At 39.8% G+C, this 20052-nt stretch overlaps 3 protein-coding genes and 1 long non-coding RNA gene across 5 annotated transcripts; 2 read left to right on the top strand and 2 right to left on the bottom strand.

The window, feature by feature from the left end:
* Position 1: 1 nt before the first annotated feature.
* LOC117787134 (puromycin-sensitive aminopeptidase) lies at positions 2-5348 on the bottom strand (the record flags this gene model as incomplete). The annotated part of the gene is made up of 6 exons (XM_034625574.1): positions 2-539; positions 598-720; positions 789-2113; positions 2192-3008; positions 4452-5125; positions 5243-5348. Coding segments are annotated over 6 exons (3255 nt in total), but the record flags the coding sequence as incomplete, so codon positions are not given.
* Positions 5349-6349: 1001 nt separating this feature from the next.
* LOC117786329 (protein cueball) lies at positions 6350-13223 on the top strand. The gene is made up of 4 exons (XM_034624522.1): positions 6350-6668; positions 10090-11452; positions 11742-12069; positions 12138-13223. The coding sequence occupies exons 1-4, from the start codon at positions 6575-6577 to the stop codon at positions 12258-12260; spliced, it is 1908 nt and encodes a 635-aa protein (XP_034480413.1). The 5' UTR covers positions 6350-6574; the 3' UTR covers positions 12261-13223.
* On the bottom strand, positions 6964-7888 carry LOC117786331. Its single transcript, XR_004617625.1, has 2 exons — positions 7765-7888; positions 6964-7703 (listed from the first exon to the last, which is right to left on the bottom strand). It is a non-coding gene; the product is annotated as an uncharacterized LOC117786331 (long non-coding RNA).
* A 577-nt stretch (positions 13224-13800) lies between the features above and the next one.
* Positions 13801-19750, top strand: LOC117789031 (poly(U)-binding-splicing factor half pint). 2 transcript variants are annotated; one of them, XM_034628018.1, is made up of 5 exons: positions 13801-13950; positions 14308-14401; positions 17227-17521; positions 17752-18255; positions 18316-19750. In XM_034628018.1, exons 1-5 carry the CDS (start codon positions 13948-13950, stop codon positions 19310-19312), a joined length of 1893 nt encoding a protein of 630 aa, XP_034483909.1. In that variant the 5' UTR covers positions 13801-13947; the 3' UTR covers positions 19313-19750. The 2 variants fall into 2 exon arrangements, with proteins under 2 accessions (XP_034483909.1, XP_034483910.1); XM_034628019.1 differs by lacking the exon at positions 13801-13950 and having other exon boundaries at positions 15933-17521.
* Positions 19751-20052: the final 302 nt, after the last annotated feature.

The raw sequence follows: 20052 nt of genomic DNA, 5'->3' as shown, positions 1-20052 counted from the left end.
CTTAATTGGTAATTTAATTGCATTTATTTATTTATCGTCATAAACTCAACATAATATATTTGTTATAGAAGTATAATATATAGAAGTGCACATTTTATATAGAATGAGCAACTTGAATTATTGAACTCGGCTATAAATGCCGCTGGGCTCTAGATGTGGGCCGGCCGTGAGAGATGCCGAGAGATGTCAGTTTGTATTTAGTTGCTGCTTAATAATGCTAACCTATTTGGCTCACTTAAAAGGTGTTTGTTGTGACAGCTTTGGTCGGGTTCTTGTTGTTATAGTTGTTGTTGCTAAATGCTTTGGTATGCGTCATGTCACCGACTCGCCTATTCGCCCTTGAGATACTTGGACAACTTCTCCAGATCGCGCTCCAGCCAGGCGGCATTAAGGCGAATTGTCTCCACGGCTTGGGAGACAGTACGCTCACAGCCGGGTATCTGGTTGGTCTTAAAGAACTCCTCCACTTCGCGGGCCTTCTCCTCGGAGGCAAAGTTCTCAATCAAGTATTTGATAAGTCGCGTCAGCAGAAAACCACCCTGAAAAGGATTTGGATGATGAGCAATTAAAAGACTAAAGAAAGTTTAAGTTAGTAACCTGATATTGCTCCAGCAGCTTCTTGTTGTTTTCCTTGAAGAACTCCCAGGACATGTCGCGTCCTTTGGGATTTACAGCCACGGCTACAATGACGAATACCGAGTCCTGGGCGCGCACCTCTCCCTAATTGACAAAGACAGTGATTAGCATTTGATTACAGGAATATATATTATAAATTTGCAACTACTCACCGACATGGCAAAATCAATGACGCGACGCAGCAGATTAACATCGCCGATGCTGCCGAGAGCGCGGGAAATACGATCCTGTTCCTCGTGCAGATCCGTCGAGCGATACAGCGTGAGCATCTCCTGGAATATCTCTTCATTGCCGTCCTGTAGAACTGCCTTGTAGCAGGTACTGCGCAGATCCGCGGGCAACGGCTTGGTGCCATTGACATGGCTGCGGAAACGTTTGCGTGCCTCCTCGGTGACCTCGGGGCTGCGGAAGGAGACGAGGCGTGTCAACACTAGGCTGCGCAGCAGCGTGTCCAGATGATTCTCGTTCTCACGTGGCTCCCAGCCAAGACGCGAGGCAACCGGCTCGTAAAGACTGCGTCCAAATTTATTAAAGTCATTCATGAGATCTGTGTGGGAGATCAGTACATGCAGATTGGCAAGTGAATTGGTGATGGCTGTCCACACGGTATAGTTCGTCTCATTGCGATAGGAGCCAACGAGCTGGAGCACCTCAACGGTGCTAGCCTGGCCAGCCTGCACCATGGCAAACATGTCATCAATTAAACCAAGACGATCCAGCGGCGGCAATGCCATGTTCTCAACGGCGGGCAGCAACTGCTGCAACATTTCATGCGAGTAGCGTGTGCGGTAATAACCGACAGTGCCGGGATTGATTTTGATCCAGTCATCGGCACTAACATCGTCCAGCACCACTTCCATGGAGGCCTTATCCAGTAGGAAAGTTTTGGCGATTTGGTTGGGATTGCGCGACGTAGATACCGAAATGGGGATCACCCAGAGGCAATCTTCATCGGCCTTCGATCCATCGGCGGTAAACTTGCTCTGTCTTAGACGTAGCACTCGCTGTGTATCGTTCTTCTGATCGGATTCAACGCTGACAACGGGAAAGCCCTTGTACTTGGTCCAGCTGGACATGACAGCGCCCACATTCTTTGAGCTCGCCTCTTGCAGTGCCTCCCACAGATCCTCAGTGCAGGTATTGCTGTACTGATGTCGTGTCAGGTAAAGGTTCATTCCCTTGCGGAAATCATCCTCGCCAATATAATCGTGTAGCATGCGGATCACCGAAGCGCCCTTGTTATAGCTGATCTCATCGAAGATCTCGTCAATCTCCGAGGGATGTCCCACCGGCACCTCAATGGGATGCGAGTTCTTCAACGAATCCAATTCCAGAGCACGCGTATACATGTCCGTGACGAACTGTGTCCAAATATCGTACTCCGGGAACAGATGATGCACGCAAAGGAATTCCACAAAGGAAGCGTAGCCTTCGTTGAGCCACAGATGAGTCCACCACTCCATGGTGACCAGGTTACCTGATTAAATTTGCAACAATAACAACGATTAGTTTCTAATATGTACATGTATAGATGATGGTGAATCCGGATGCTTACCGAACCATTGATGAGCAATCTCGTGTCCGACAGTAAGAGCAATCGATTGCTTGCGCATCAGTGACGTGTTCTTGGGATCCACCAGGACAAAGGTCTCGCGATAGGTGACCAGACCCCAGTTCTCCATGGCGCCAGCCGAGAAATCCGAAATGGCAATGAGATCCATCTTGGGCAGTGGATAAGCAATGTTGAAGTAGCTCTTGTAATAGGGCAGCACCTTGGTGGCCACCTCAAGAGCGAACTGACCCTGTTCCTTTTTACCCACGGGCGTAAAGACGCGCACAATGACGCCATCCGCCGACTTGGCCTCCACAAAATCGTATTCGCCGACAACGACGGCCACCAGGTAGGTGGACATGATGGGCGTACGATCAAAACGAACGCGACGCATTTCACCGGGCAAATCGTCCTCCTTCATCACTGGCATATTGGAGAGAGCGACACGATCCTTGGGCACCACCAAAGTGATGTCAAAGGTGGCCTTAATAGCCGGCTCATCCCAGCAGGGAAAACAGCGACGGGCATCCGTAGCCTCAAATTGGGTGACTCCAGCATAACGCTCCTCCCCAGAGGCACTGAAGTATTTGCTGCGATAGAAACCCTTCATCTTATCATTCAGCTCGCCGGTAAAGGTCATGTAGAGCACACCGGAAGTGCCAGCTGGTACCTCCTCGGTAAATTGCAGTGTGGCCGTCTCATTCTCCTTGGAGTAATTGATGCAATTCGGCTTCAACTTCTCACATTCATATTGCAACTCTGCACTATCAATGGTTATGTCCAGGGCATTCAGGGTGATCCGAGACGTTGGCTCTTTGACCTGCAATGATAATAATTACAGACAATTAGAAACACTCTTCGCAGAACTTCTGTGTGTGTGTGTGTGTGTGCTGTCTACGAAGGGGCAACAAGTCAATGATCGTACGTCAGCATACTGTCATTATCCGTTAGACTACCACAAAGATCCATAAAACATAAAGTAAGCAAAGCGAAAGAGCGAGTAAAGCGATTATAAAGATAAAAAAGTTTCGTTATGAACAGTTATTTCAAGGTCGCGACAGATGTACAGTGCACACACCTTTTAATGAATTTCAATAATAAATAATTATTCTTTTTATTTATTAAAATAAATATTTATCGAAGACTCCAGACATTAAAAAATGTGTATTATTAGTTTCTAAGCTATTAAATACAAATATTTTTGAATATTTCAAATTAAATATTTATCTATTTTATAAATTATTGAAAATATCAATTTTGATTTGTCACTTAAATTAACTTAAAATCGTAGTTCTTAATTTTTATTTAAATTTCGTTTAACTTTCGCTGATTGTTCTTAGTTGACAAAAAATAAGTACAATATCTTTACAAATAAATAGAAGATATACTTGAACATTGTATGAAATTTATTCTATGGTTGACACTGTAAAGCAGTGTTTTTCATATCGCATGTTTACTGTATGTGAATATTTCGCCAACCAGGTTTCCTGCTTTAAGCCGCAAGCTAACAAACCCGTTTTGGCCAACAATGTTTGTATTTTTTTTGATTCAATACTTATAAATTCTGATAGTGAATTTTGATGAGCTTTCGAAATAAATAAAACAAAAAAAGGTAAAACCGTTGCTGTTGTGGCTTCTGAACGTAAACACAATGCATACATATAGATTTAATACGTATTAATTTTGATAGTGTATTCGATGAGCGGTAATAAAGTTAAAACAAATACCCAAAAAAAAAGAGAAGAAACCCGTTGCTGTTGTCTTCTGAACGTAAACACAATGTATACAAGCATATACCGTTATGAGATCAGCAGAGGCGTCGGCAACGACTGCATACGTCAGTGAAGGGGGCTATGGGTTTTGGGGGGAGGCGGTGGCCTGTTGTGGCGCACTTTAAATAAATTTGCGATAAGTGCCAGTCACTGCTGGTGTCAAGCGGTATGTGCCACAACAAAGAAAGAAACATTTCCTAGTCGTGATGTCGTATATGTATGTAAACGTTGCTTGAATGCAAATTGCAGCATAGAGAGAAAATGACACATATGCATGTATGTGGGTGTTGGTGTGTGTGTTTGTGAGCGAGTGTGAAGGAGAGTGTCCGATGTTTTTGCACACGTCAGATATGAATTCGCAAACACACACACTACATACATACATACATACATATTTATGATTTGTTGTAGAAGTGAAAGCGAAAGCTGCGAGAGACCGACAAACAAAAAAAAAATGAACGAAAACAAACGAACGGTCGAACGGTACTTACTTTGATTTGCACGATTGTCTTTCCCGTAAAACTGAAAGCGGTCAGATCTGGCTGCAGCATAAGTTCATAATGCGTTGGAACCACATTGGTCGGCAAGCGTGTAAATTCGGTTTCAGCTTTTTCCATATTGCGTCCTTTTTCCTCCTGATGGCGATGCGTACAACAGTTGTGAATTAATCTACAATTGCTAGATTTTGAACCAGTTCCAGATCCCGATCCTGTTCCGACGTCTGCCGAGGTATGTTCTAATATGGCACGATAACGGCTGCAAAGATCGCCCAAAAGTGGCGCGTCGCTCGATTTCAATGGAACGCCCAACGAGACGGTCGAGTAGTCGCGATAAAACTGTTTTTGCACTTTGACAAACTGCTTCGATGATACCAGAGTATTGAGGTGGCACGACTCTGCACGTAGATAATACGTAAAGCGACAACGCTTATCAACAAGGCGGAGACGAAGGGCGTTAGTAAAAGCACAAGCACAATACTGAAAGCTCTTGAGAGCCAGTTTTAACTCTGGAGATGATTGGTGTTTTTGTTGGTTGCTACGATAATACGAGTAACAACGGGCGTTGGGTTTGTTTAGTAACTGTTGTTGTTGTTGTGGGGAACGGGAACAGCTTTGAACTGTTGTTGTTGTTACTGAAACTAAAAGTGGAGAGAAGCTAGCACAAAAGGATTAATTAGTTATGCATGGTAAATGCGATTACAATCGGTTTATTTGTTATTCTTTGATTGGCTAGGAGTGTGGTTGGCAAGGGGCGGGGGGATGTTGGTCTATCTCTATCTCACCTTCACACAAATGCTGCTCAAAATCGGAATTTGCTTTAGCTAAATCCAAATTGAGTTTGCCAATTTCTGCAAGTATGACGTTTAAAATGCAATTACAATGAATTTTAAAGAATTATTTTTGTAATTTTATAGCAGAAATTTAGGAAGAATACTGCGGGCAAACTGCTGGCGGCTTCTGCTGGCGAAAAACAACACGCTTTTATTGTGACCCAGTTGCGCGTGGTACGTTTTGGAAATGGGCCACAACAGCTGATCGGCGCACTTACAGAAGTGTTTGTTATGCAGCCAAATTTGATTGCTTTTAAAACTATTCTATGAGTGAATATGTTTGTAATCACCGTTTCTAAATTTCCAGGCCTGCCTTGCTGTTCGAATACCTCCCTTCAACGCATGTTTGTACATTGCGTTAATCGTTCAAATTATTTTTAAAAGAAATCGTTAAAATTGGACTCGCAGTTGAGGCATACTTAAGCCGAGGGTTGCCATCCCGTAAAAATTTGCGATCTGGTTTGATTTTTTTTATTTAAAAAAATAGGTTAATTTTCAGAAAAAGGTATTCGGGTACCTTTAAATTTATTTGTTTTTGCAAGAATTTATTAAATTTTTGTTAAAATTTTCTCGATTTTTTTTATATTTTTCTTAGAATTTTAAATTTACAATTTTTATCAGTGCTGGCATTTTGGTCGTCGGTGTTGGAGCAGCTGAGCAGCTTCTCTCGGAACGTTGTACAGCACTTGTTTCCGGTAAGACGGCGCGCAATTCAAATGTGAACTTCGTTTAGCAATAATTTAGAAATCAATTTAAGTTTTTAAGAAAAATTTAAAATTCGAAATTAGATAAAATGAAGGTGATCATTTTTATAAAGAATTAAAGCTTGACACCCCTCGGGTGAAGAAGTTGTGTAATTTAATTCTACAATAAATATTAGAAAATCGACAAAATCTCACAAAATCTCTGCAAAATTTTTCGAAATTCTAGCTTTAAAATTATAAAAATTGCAATTTTTAATACTTTTTGAAAATTGATAAGAATTTGAAAATGGCCTGCCAACCCGTTTTCTGTTGCGACAAAAAAAACAAATTGGCAGCAATGCTGAACACATAAAAATGTTCCAACTTTCAGTACTTGATTAGTGATTCGGTCGTATGGTTTCTTGGGTCGGCCGAACTTAATAAAACTCCGTGCTTGTTCACGTAAGAATAGCACCACATGCTTCCCGCTCAACTGCAACACACCGTGACTCCGACTTCAATTTAATTTTGCAGTTGGCAACATTTAAAGAAATCCTTTTGCAGTAAATTTGAGTTGTGCAACAGAGTTACAAAACATAATATGATTTTGTATTCATCGCCACAAATTGTTCTAGCTGTCCTGATAACAACAGTCAGCATATTCGCTCCAATACATGCATCTCCAATTGGATGGGGTAAGTGTTTCCATTAAACCAACATCCAACAGCTACAACGAGATTATACAATTAGTGCGAAAATTAGCAACATATTTAGAAACTTATTCAATCTTAATGGCAACGCTTGGTCACATTACTCGGTAACAGATGTCAATAGATGCATTCGAATTGGCAGACAGTGCTTGCTCTTTTTTTTTATGCTTGCTTATGTAATCGTTTGTAGGTTGACATTTATTTATTGCAAAGCGCAAAGCATTCATTCTACTGAGTAAATACGTATGTTTGTAAGTGTATGCGTGTGTCTGTGTGAATATTTTTGGCCATGTCGTGCGTTTCAACGTGTCGTGTTTACGTGAGCGTCGTCTATCAGCTGATTATTCCATTTCATTTCATTTGATTATGTTCATTTTGCGCTTGTTTCGCATTTCTGTTATCAATGCGAATGGTGTTTATCAATTCCAATACCGCAGCACACTTTATGAATTTCATAACATAGAACAGAAATCTGTTATTGGCTCTCTGCCATTCAATATGTGTCTGGTTAGTTTTTCCAATCAACAATTAACATTTACGCGCACTTTCACCCCAATCGGCCTTTTCTCTCTTTCTGTGCAGTGTGCAAAGCAAAACCGGCAATGCTTGAGGGATTGAGGGAGAGAGAGACCGCCATGAACACTTGCTCTATTGTCACGTATGCCATTTATATGCCGATTTTCGCTGACTTGATTGTTTTTCTCTTCTTAATATTTCACAGTTTCGTGTTTCACTCAGCTTCGCTTTCCAAAAAACTCCATGACAATTTGTTTACCTCGAGCTCACATTTTTATCCAACTCGAAATTCGCCGACTACGCGTAAATTTACAGTTTCTTTTTCTTCGGTTTGTACTGAATTCGTAGAATTTAAAACCAGTCTTGAAACATATACATAAATGCATGTCCATATTGTATATTCCAATTACAGCTCCGACACCGAATTTCCCATTACGAATTCCAATTTCCACGTGTTAAACCGCTCTGAAGTAATAGATATAATCCAAACCACATGTTGCCAGTCTGAAATTGATAAAAAAAAAAGTCGGGAAAAAATTGTTTATTGAATTAGATAAATAATTACATTTTCTAACTCGTTTTAATTCATTCAGTAAGATCAATGCAACTAAAGAAGCAGAAGAATTTTAAAAAGGTATTCAATATGCTAAGATATTCCAATTAAATATGTATTAGGTATAGATAAGATCTTGATGACTATCAAATCGCCCTATTGACTTTTAAAATCTTTAAAATCAACCACTCAATTGCTTAACTGAAGAATGCTTTGTAAAGGGCTTCATCGGTTATCAAATTCCCTATCATTATCAGCATTAGATTTGTAAAATATATTTTACACTTGAAAACGTTATCTTATAACTCAAATTCCATTCAAATATGTATTGATAAAGAAATTGGCGCTTGGAGATCAGTCTATGGTATATGAATTTCAAAACAAATAAATAGAAAGCTGGCAGAGTTCAAGTTGAGCCTTATCTAAAGGACCTGAAGGTCAATGTCATTCATCACTGAATTAATGGTCAAATCCCTCAAAATTCACATTCTCAAATCTTGCGACGCAAAAACATCAAAAGTTGCACATTCAATTTTGACATTATTATTTGTTAGTCCTCCATAATTTTAAGTAAATGAATCAGAATAATGCTTATCCGTCATTCGATTTTATTGAGAATAATCCATAGTTTGCTTTGATAAAACACTCTTAATTGAACTTATAAAATATGTAAAACTTGCAATATTCGAGTGTTCTATAAAATGAACCTCGCGTATTATTAATTCAACATTTTCTGCATCGATAAATCGTTGACCTCAAGCCCCAAGAGCGAAGGTTAATAGCGTATGTTTGGCTTAAGACCCTCACCAGGCCTGAGCGTTGGAAAGGTTCGCCAATACGTTTTTTTTTTTTTTTTTTGTAGTTTGTTTTTTTACAATAAACAATTAGCCACTAACGTTTAAAGCCATAAAATAAACAAACATACAAGCTAATGAATTACCACATCTATATGCATGTATTTTTGTGAAGTTGCCATATTTTTATCTATATATTAACCTGCCCGGCAAGTTGGCCACGCGATGCTTTGCACACGACAGTGACCCACAAAATTTGGACTCCAGCATTAGAGCCAATGGCCGAATAGAAGAATTTTTTGATTGATTGGAATCGCCTATAGTTTGTCACTTGATCAATAGTTGTCGCTAAACCTATGATATTGCGAATGTATAGGGGAGAAAGTGAAAGCCAGATACAGCCTTGGGTTCTATATCCGTTACGGAACTGCTGATCCGTCCAGTTCACTTGTTGTTCCGTCAGGTAGTTCAACTACAATTTCCGTGCCGTCAGGAATGCTGATTGCTTTATTTGTTTTATATTTTTTGTTAATCATAATGAATTCCATTAAGTGCCAAATTAACAGCTGTCATGCGTGTATTGGCCAAAATTAGAATTCCCTTTTGCCAACCGGTTCGACAACGATGATCGAAAAAATCTGCTTTCAATAATTGATTATAGCAGGTCCGACTCGTACCTGGGGATACACACAAGTATATAGATTAATGCGTGGCTGCGTATTATTTTTCCTTAATTCAAATTACGTCTTAACTCTTAACCTTTATTTCTGATAATTTTCACTTGGGGTTTTCCCAGGCGACCCCAGTTCAGACCCATCTTATCAGCCAGACTCTAGAAATTGTAAATATTTTTTAGGTCGAAAGAATTGTGCAACAGATTGTCAATAATATATTGATTACTTATAAATAACTAAAGTTATCGCGTAATTGAATGATATTTATATTATAAATGAATTCTGAAAGCAGTGGCATTCGCAAATTGTGATACGATTTTGGTTTTTTAAAGAAAACCTTAATAAAGGAGAAGATGCAGGGTAACTCAATTGAACGCTGATTGAACTTAATTTTGAATTCAATTCTTTTTTCTATCTTCCACTCTCGCACACAGTGTTGTCGTTTTGGCGCGGTTTTTCACTACATTTCTTTTTTCTTCATGTACGTTTTTTATCAATACTATATGGTCCGATTTTTCTATGAATATATATTAACTTTGAAGATAACAGGAGTCAGCTAATAATCCTATCGTTTTAAGTATAATTAAATGTTTACGAAAAACATCGAATTCTGCAGAAAATAGGAAGAATGTTCGTATATAATAAATAATTAAATAAAAACTTAATAAAATTAATTGCATTAAGTCAATTAAGTTCCTAAACGTAAAACGTTAATTTAAAAAAAGATTGGTGGTAAATCAGTGTTTATTTTTTAAAAGTGTTTCAAATAGAAAATGATAACACTGTTCGCACATCTTAGCTCATATCTTATCTATCGATTGTCAGTTATCACAAGTGGCTTATGCAACCATTGCACTTTTTCTTTTCAGATTTTGCTGTAACGCTGAAGAGCAAGATCCTGTTCCTGGACAGGAACATGCTGACAGTTGCCTCGGCAGCCCACGAATATGATGAGCTATCGGCATTGGCATTCGATGAGGCCGAGGAGATGATCTACTTCAACGATCAACAGCATCAGAATGGCAGCATCTTCTCGCTGAGACGTGATCCAAGGGCTGCCTCTCACATCGTGGAACAGGCTGTGCAGCGTACGGGCAACGAATCGGTAGCCGGATTAGCCTACGATCCACTGAACCGTAATCTTTTCTGGGCTGACATGGATCAACACAAGATCTTTTTCGCCAGCATCGATACGATGTACACGGATCCGCCCATGGTGCTGGTGGATCTCAGTGCGGAGGGAGGACGTCCCGATGGAGTTGCTGTGGACATTTGCCGACGCCAGTTGTACTGGACTAACTGCAAGGTCAATAATGCCAGCGTGGAGCGCATCGGATTGGATGGCACGGGGCGTGTGAAAATCGTTAAGGATGATATTGATATGCCACGTGGCATTGTGGTGGATCAGCTAACGGATCGCCTTTTCTGGATCGACGACAAGAATGGCATCTTCTTTGCCGTGGAAAGTTCACGTCTCGATGGCAGTGATCGTCAGTTGGTAGTTAAGGATAAACACCAGGAACCCATTCAGTTGGCAATTAACGACAACGACATCTACTGGACAGACAAGTCGGACAAAGCAGTCTATAGTTATCCCAAGCCAAGCTACACATCAACTTCGAATACCACACAGATCCTTGATGATACACAGCCTCAGCCCGCAATCAAAAAGCTGGCCATCTGGAAAGAGGATATATATGGCATTGTTGCCCGCACGGGATTCTATCAGCGACTCCAGAAGGATGAGCACTGCACGGGCGTCGTTAAGAAGATTAAACAGCGCCTGGACTTAAATATGAACAGGGCACGTAATCAAATCTCTGACGAGGAGGATAAATTGGAAAAGGAGCATTGTCTTAATGGTGGCAGTTTCGAGAAGAATCGTAAATTTTGCATCTGCCCGTTGGGATTCAAGGGAGCCCGTTGTGAGATTTCCGAGTGCCACAATTTCTGTGTGCATGGCACCTGCGAAATCTCTCAGATGGGATTCCCTAAATGCTATTGCCAGCCGGACTTTTATGGTGAACGCTGCGAGTACTACAAGTGCAACGGCTATTGCCTCAATAATGGCCACTGCACGCTGGACAAGGATAGCGGAGATATGGGCTGTGAGTGCCATAAGGATTTCAGTGGATCACGCTGTGAATTCAATACAACGGAGAGCTGCATCGGCTACTGTCAACTGTTGAGACAACAGCCGGAGACTGAAGTACCCGAAAATTGTTATAATATGTGAGTAACTTGGCATTATTATACCCTTTACACAAAGAGAACACGGGTATATTGTTTTTGAGGAAGAACCTTTAGTGTCTATATATTCTTGAACATCAACAATAGTCGAGTTTATATAGTTAAATTAAATGTACAGGAAGTTATGGGTGCTTAAAGTTAACAAGTCAAAAGGAGTTTAAAATGAATCGATACAATCAATATATTTAAATTGAGTGCGGGTATCTTATAGTCGGAGACTCGACTTGTTCTCTTGTAAGCTTTTGCAAAAACGCTTTCTTTCTACCAATAGCTGCGAGGAAATGAACAGCAATGGCACAAGTATAGCCGTATACCAGCGTCCTGCTCCACTTTGTGGCTCCCCCCGTGCCTATACGAGCAATGTGATCATTGTGCTGGTTGGCGGAATCGTGGCGAGTTTATCGCTGGTGGCATTGATTGTTCATGGGCTTCGCCTGCTGTACAAACCGAAGCGACCCCACATCAAGAAGACCTTTGTGGTTCGCAAACAGGCGCGACACAATTCTTCCAGCGACACGCCCCTAACGAACCGCCCACTAGCCACCGAGCAGTGCGAGATCACGATTGAGAACTGCTGCAACATGAATATCTGTGAAACGGTTGGTCGATTTGCATTCATTATGAGTCTGTTAAAAAAAAAGCTAATTAAAACTTCTATTTACTATAGCCATGCTTTGATCCAAAACTGGTGGAGCAAACATTCTCAGCGAGGGATAAAAAAGCGTCAAAGGATAAAAAGGAGGATAAAAAGATACTTATACATAATGTGGATGATGATCTCATGTCCTAGGCACCTGCCTATTATGAATACCCGTCATTGTCGAGCATGGATAGGAGGTATGCGAGCTTTAAAAGCTGCTGCCGCCCCGGCTCGTTGATCAGGTGCTTTACCAAAGCTCAAACAAAAGTTATAGAAGAATTCATACACACACACTCACACAAACACAAACACACACACACACACAAACAAGCTGAGAGAAAGAGAAGGACACACACACATACTTAATGCAACAGTGTACTTATCAATCTTTTGATTAGTCTGGTCTCATTAATTTATTTCAAGAATTTTTAAAGCCGGATAACAATTTTCATTTGACGGGTTGTTTTTATATCATTCATGTAGACGCTTAAAATGTATATTGTTACGGCATTTGGCAATGAAAGTTATGAAATTCAAAGAAATGTCATACGACTGACGTTAGCTTTAAAACACTTACATAGGTACATACAAATTTAGATACATAAAACCCATACATACACAGATAAATCCATGAATGATCGCCTAATGCGCAATAAAGGCCGAAATTGTGATTCATAAATCGGTTGAACTGTTGTAAATAGTTTAAAATGAATTGTATAAAAATATAACAATTAAATCGCTGTTAAAATCTATGTATATCTGTTCACATAGTTCCTTTAATTTGTAACTGATTTTGTATATATACAAATGCTTGAATAATATATATTTTAACTGCTCCTTTTTGTTCAACATTAAATACGTCATGACATATGACACTGCCAAGCCCTACAACTACAACTAGTTCGCACCAAAATTGCCTTTGTACTTAAAATTAATTTTTTTTTGTTTTCCGGGAAAAAAAAGAAACGCATAAAACAAAAGCTAGAGCGAATGAAATTTGTAAATAGGTGTAAATTAGATTTTTAGTTTTAGATCTAAGACACACTGGTTGAATAATAAAGAGAACGTACCTTGCAGTTTAAATAATAAAATGAATTTGTTAGCACAATTTAATTGAGACGGTTTTTCTTTCACTGAATGTTATTTACCACCACCTTCAATTGTTATTGCAACAGCAGTGCATCCTACAGCTGATCTGCAGAACGCGCGTAGTCACGTCCGTCCCCAACTGTTAAATTTTCCGTTCGACGACTCACAACATAAGTGTGGTCACAACATGAGTGTGAATGGACAAAAAAGGGTTGTTGCTCTTTAAAATTAATGAGCGAACTGTTCTTTATTTTGTTGCTTAATTTGGATCCAATTAATTGTTCGTCGTGTTTTTAAAAAGTGCCGTTGCTTTTTGGCCCGTTCTTAAACCGAGGGCTGCCTATTCTGTAAAAATTTTAAATCTGGCTTAATTTTTTTACTTAAAAAATAAAATCATTTTCGAAAAAAGGTATTCACAACTTTTTTTCAAATTTTATTTATTTTTTAGCTAGAATTTTTTAAATTTTTGCAGGGACGGAACAGCTAATTTACAAATGTAGTAGCAGAGCTGCCAACTTGTTTATTATGTTCAATGTTTTATTTTAATTGCTCGCCGTTTACCAACACTTTTTAAGAGTATCGATTCCAAGCGGTAATACACATATATCGATACCAACGCAAGTACTTTTCGCTCGTATCCATTTTTCTTGACGTCACACGAATTTTTCGCAAAAGTTTTACTTTTTAATTCAACAAAATATCTAAGCTAAATATACGGAACTAAGATTATTTTAACCGAGCAGAGACGATGGTACGTTTAATTTAGTAAAAGTAGCATTTCCTGCCTTTATTTGGCCTGCTGTGGTGTTTTGTATTTGGCGTGGTCTATGACATACTGCAATCTAAACGCGTGCTCAACAAATTTTTTGCATTTTCTCTTGAAATTAATGTTCGTTGAACTGCGAATTGAACTTGGATGCGATGCACATGTAAAAAAAAAACGTTATTTGATAGCACTTTGTGAAAATTGCATCGTGAGCTTGGCATCATTAAAATACGAATCCGTGTGTATCTATACGCATTAACCACCCCGAAGAAACTCCCGCTTTGTTGCGTTGCACTACGTAGTACGTACTAACCCGGTGACCTTCGATATCCATTTTTACAGGGCAGCAACGACAGAGCCTCCAGATCGCCACGTTCGGACGACCAGCGCGATATTAACGAGATGCCAGCGACAAAACGATCGCGTTCTGACTCGGGTAAGTGTTTTGTTTGATCGGGGACTTTTTTCTAATATGCATATAAGTAATGTACATTGTATGTATGTTTGAATGATAAACGATTCAAGTATATATTTATATATATGTAAGTTTATAAAAAAAAAACAAAATAAAAGATATGTACTATGTAGGTTAAAGAAAGAATCGCAAGGCAACAAATCAAACAAAAGAAAAAAAAATATATATATATACAAATATATCATTATTATTGTTGTTGTTATTTGTTTGTTTTTTTTTTTTTTTAAATCTCTGTAAACATAAACATTGCATACACATGTCTCTTTTGAACTACTTCTACTTCGTTGCATTTTAAGGGCCAGCACAGACGCTATTAAATAATCGGTTTTTCTTTTTGTTCTGCTTAAGTAATTGCAGACTTCATAATCGCACGATGATCTCAAGTGAGGTGAGGTGAGAGTCAAACAATAACGAATACGAATACGAAAACGATAACCAATACGAAACAGTATCGAAACATGTCAAGTCAGTCAATCCACACGCGAGATCCCAAAACAAATTGCGACTCGACTCAAAAAGTGTCCATACGAAATACCAAAATAAAATAACCAAACTATATTTTGATATCATATAATTTATACTTACACATAAGATCTACAAAACTCGAAGCATTTGGCTTGATCAATTCAATAACAATAACGAATCAAGAATACCTATTGTAACTAGGGTCTCAGCCAGAGTGTATGTATCAATATCACAATATCCAAATATATCAGTGAATCCTCGCCGCATCAACACTGAACCGCAACGCAGCGCTAACTAATCCAAAAAGCATATAACTATTCTCTCTCTCTCTCTCTCTTTATCTCTCTTTCTTCTATATTCTCTTTATATATATATATATACGTATGAATATTTATTTTGTAAGCGTTTTTTCTTTATGTTTGTTCCGCCCAAAACGACTTGGTTGATCGACATCGATCAAGAGATGCCAACTTTAGAGTTAACTATTACCACTACTACTACTACTACTGCTACTGCTAGCTACCAATCAACCAAGAGAGATCAACGACATGTACATATCTATATATCTCGCTTCTAACAACATCCCGCCCCGCCCCGAGATGGGTCATCGTCGTCGTATCCTCGTCATATGTGCTGCGCCAATGCCTTGGACTGATCCAACAAAAAATGCCATAAAAGTCCTGATATTATAATGATTTCATCAACACCTAATTGTAGCTTGATCAGATCAAAAACCCTAATCACATGTGATCCGAACTGTTGTCCGATAGACATATTTCTTTTAAATATACTCTTAAAATTAGATAAAATATGTGAGACACTCTGATCTAAACGATTTCATCATGTGTAGTTATAGTATTATTCAGTTAGCATTTACAGCCTGAAACATACGAATTATACAAAATTAATGATATACACAAAGTAGTAGATTTATGAGAAATATACACACACAACATGAACAATGATTAAGGTACGGCGGAAAACTTAACCAACTTAAAACATATTGTTGCTCTTATTATCGTTTCAGCGTCTTGTTTTCTTTTTATTTTTCTCTTTTTTATCACTGAGCAATGTAATGTGTGACCCTTCAAGTCAATATACCACGCCCCCAACTCATGGAAAACCGTATCGAAACAAACGCACATAAGGTCGCTTATAATTTCTATTTTTACAATACATTTTTACAGGAACTGTGCACATCGCTTTTAACCCCCCAATAAATCATATCTATCTCTCCATAATTATTTAATGAATTGGATAGCTTATTTGATGTATTTTTGGAATATGTTGGGGACTGCTTCGGTGTGCACAGTTCATGGGTAATTTCTTCTTTGGTTTCGATTTGTGCGGCGACGATTTGCCGACTGGATGTCCGTTGGAAGAGCTTTAAATGAATTCGATTGAAATACTCGTTAACTGCATTTTATGTCTATAAACAACAAACACACACACACACACACAGTCGTACTCTTAACTATTTTACTAGCACAACAAAAATACGTATTTGAAATCTTAACTACATATACTATAACAAAATAGGAATATTTATGATTTATTTTTATGGGTGCTTTCTTTTTATTCTTGCCTTTTTCCAGCCTTAACGAGAATGAATTATCAAATGCCTTGCAGTCAGAGTCAGACAATACAAATAATTGTATACTAAATATTATATATATATCAAATCGAAATCATATTCGTGAATCAAGAAAAAAGAACCGCGAAGCTAATGACGATTTAAATGCTGTATTTGAGAGAGTAACATCGATAGCTTTTAATTGTCATTGTGTTGTAGCCTCTCGATCTCAGTGACTGAATCATCTGCCAAGTTGGCAATTGGCAATTAACCCGTACAAGCAGTTCCAGATCTTCTCCGGAACACACAAACACACAGATACTGATACCAAAAACAATAATGTACTTGTTCGTCGGCCAGCAATCTTTTTCTGATTAATGATTTTTTTTTTCTATTTTTTCCTTTTTGTCTTTATCTTTCTTGCAGGCAACGGTTTTTGTTTTAGTCGCTTCAAATGCACTTATTACCATGGCTAATTGTGCCCTGCCCTACATATGAGTGGGCTCTCAATTGTTGCCTCGAGTTGCCTTTGGAGTCGACGTAAAACTAATGAAAACAAACCAAAAATGAAATCAAACCAAATACCAAATCCAAAACCAAATCAAACTTAAAAGAAAAAGAAAACAAGTCGTATTCAACCCAAAAATTGCTTAAACGATCAATTGTCTACTTGATCGATTTGATGATGAACCCATCCAAAAACGTGTCAAATCATATGAGATGCACTAATCTGTCTTCCCAATTCTAGGCAAGTCAGCGGACTCGAAAATTCCATACCTTTCGCAGCCACTGTATGATCTGAAACAGACGGGCGATGTGAAATTTGGACCTGGCACACGATCCGCATTGCTTGGACTTTTGGGCGGTGCATTGCCCAAGCTAACATCCGAGCAGCATGATCTCGTCAGCAAGGCCAAGAAGTATGCAATGGAGCAGAGCATCAAGATGGTTCTCATGAAACAAACACTTGCCCATCAGCAGCAACAGTTGGCCACCCAACGGACCCAAGTCCAGCGTCAACAGGCACTCGCCCTAATGTGCAGGTAATTTCTAAGTCAATCTATCACATCAATCTCCTGCTGCGTTGTGATGCAAAACATACTAAAAGTAAAGTGAATAATGTCACATCCTTGCCGCTGCTCCGCGTTATTGGAGTCGGTTTGGTTAGTTGTCGTTGTCTGTGCAACTTGGCTGATAAGATCTGAGCGCATTTTGAATTTAACATTTACATGCATACGAAACTTACTCACCCTTGACTTGTCTCTTTTTATAGGGTATATGTGGGCAGCATCTCGTTTGAGCTCAAGGAGGACACCATACGCGCCGCTTTTACCCCATTCGGACCCATCAAATCGATCAACATGTCGTGGGATCCCATAACACAAAAGCACAAGGGATTCGCCTTTGTTGAGTATGAAATTCCGGAGGGAGCACAGCTGGCATTGGAGCAAATGAATGGCGCTCTTATGGGCGGTAGGAACATCAAGGTGGGCAGGCCGAGCAATATGCCACAGGCTCAACAGGTCATCGATGAGGTGCAGGAGGAGGCCAAGAGCTTCAATCGCATATACGTGGCCTCCATCCATCCCGATCTGTCGGAGGATGACATCAAGAGCGTGTTTGAGGCCTTTGGTCCCATTCTATACTGCAAGCTGGCGCAGGGAACATCTGTGCATTCGCACAAGGGCTACGGCTTCATTGAGTACGCCAACAAACAGGCGATGGACGAAGCCATTGCCAGCATGAATCTCTTTGATTTGGGCGGACAACTCTTGAGGTGAGTGCAATTAAATGTTAACTGTATGATAACGTGGTTTATTCCTAACTAAATTCATAGAGTTGGGCGATCCATCACGCCACCGAATGTACTGTCCTGTCCCGCAACAAATTCAACAATGCCAACGGCAGCTGCAGTAGCCGCCGCCGCAGCCACAGCAAAGATCCAGGCTCTGGATGCAGTTGCCAGCAATGCGGTATTAGGTCTATCGCAGAATACACCCGGATTGGGCATTGCCGCCAAAGTAAACGCGATGCCAGTGATCACAGCAGCGACGACAGCAGCTGCCTTGCATCCTGCACTTGCCGTGCCCACTGCACCAACATCGGCACTGTTGCCACCGGGAATATTCCAGGCACCTGGCCTTGGTGGACCGAGTCTGTTGGGCTTGCCAGTTGGTTTGCCCACTCTGCAAAGCGTTGCACCCACACTGCCGCCACCTGCGCTCCTTGCAACACCGCCAACTGTCGCATTGGCAGCCGCAGTTCCCGCAGCTGTTCCTCTTGGAGCTGTGGAGACCAGTAATGGAGCACCAGCCGTATTATCAGCAGCTGCCAACAATGCAGCAGCCACTGCAGCGAATCTTTCGGAGAATATCAAGAAGGCACAAGAGAAACAGCAGGAGGAACTTCAAAAGAAACTGATGGACGAAGGAGATGTGCAGACGCTGCAGCAGCAGGAGAACATGTCCATCAAGGGCCAGAGTGCACGACAGTTAGTAATGCAAAGACTAATGCGACCACAGGATTCGCGTGTCATCATTTTGAGGAATATGGTCGGACCCGATGACGTCGACGAGACGCTGCAGGAGGAGATTCAAGAGGAATGCAGCAAGTTTGGCACCGTCAGTCGTGTTATTATTTTCAACGAGAAACAAACTGAAAACGAGGACGATGACGAAGCCGAGATTATTGTTAAAATCTTTGTTGAATTCTCTGCGGGCGTCGAAGCGATTCGTGGCAAGGATGCACTCCATGGACGTTTCTTTGGCGGACGACGCGTCGTCGCTGAGCTCTATGATCAATCGCTTTTCGACCAGGGCGATCTGTCTGGTTAGAGATATATAGAGAGACAGCAAGAGAATGAGGATTGCGATTGCATCTTTAGGCATACTGATTTGGACCTTTATTTGACAGCAACAGCCTTTTTTACGTAGAACTTAAAAAAACAATTATTTATTTAACTTTTGGCGCAATGTCACAAGCCACAAGCGAAAGAGATTGTAAATTTGAGCAGAATCTATGATTGAGCACACAGTATCTATTACATTTATTAATACGTCTAATGGACAATTGGATTTTGATTGAGTGATTTAGATATTTAACAATCCCAAAAAGCAATTGTCAAATCTGTATAAACTAAGCAAGTGCATGTGATCTTACAGCACATTCGAGTTTGTTTATGTCGCATACACACAACTAACAAATTGTACATTTTTTTCAATTCAGCGCTTAAAACTTACAATAAAATATAGTTTCCCATAAAGTAAAATATACGCGAATTCGTTTTTTTTTGATGACCGGAGGTATTTAAATTTCGATTTTTATAAATCTCAACCAACTTATCGAGAAACAGAAAGGTTTCATATTTTAACAGCATCAGTTGTCAGCACCAAAATACTATGTTAACTCAGCGCTATCCATTGTCACAATCGCGACTACGTTACTCCTAATAAGCAATTCGCTGCTAATTAAAAGTATCACCAAATAAAACGGCGCTCAATTCAAATGTTTTTTTTGCATCGCCATTTCAGCTATTTTTCGAATGCTCTTCAGTCAGAAACAGCTAGTTTTTACT

This window comes from Drosophila innubila, assembly GCF_004354385.1.
Source record: "Drosophila innubila isolate TH190305 chromosome 3L unlocalized genomic scaffold, UK_Dinn_1.0 0_D_3L, whole genome shotgun sequence".
NCBI classification, from domain to species: domain Eukaryota; kingdom Metazoa; phylum Arthropoda; class Insecta; order Diptera; family Drosophilidae; genus Drosophila; species Drosophila innubila.
This window is presented reverse-complemented; position numbering and strand designations above follow the sequence as displayed.

What these genes read in the sequence shown, in the direction of transcription:
- LOC117786329 (XM_034624522.1), top strand. Translation starts at nt 6,575, where the DNA reads ATGATTTTGTATTCATCGCCACAAATTGTTCTAGCTGTCCTGATAACA. An exon ending in TGCATCTCCAATTGGATGGG is followed by an intron (nt 6,669 to 10,089) that starts GTAAGTGTTTCC and finishes TTTTCTTTTCAG; the next exon opens with ATTTTGCTGTAACGCTGAAG. An exon ending in CCCGAAAATTGTTATAATAT is followed by an intron (nt 11,453 to 11,741) that starts GTGAGTAACTTG and finishes TTCTACCAATAG; the next exon opens with CTGCGAGGAAATGAACAGCA.
- LOC117789031 (XM_034628018.1), top strand. An exon ending in ACGATCGCGTTCTGACTCGG is followed by an intron (nt 14,402 to 17,226) that starts GTAAGTGTTTTG and finishes TCCCAATTCTAG; the next exon opens with GCAAGTCAGCGGACTCGAAA. An exon ending in GCACTCGCCCTAATGTGCAG is followed by an intron (nt 17,522 to 17,751) that starts GTAATTTCTAAG and finishes CTCTTTTTATAG; the next exon opens with GGTATATGTGGGCAGCATCT.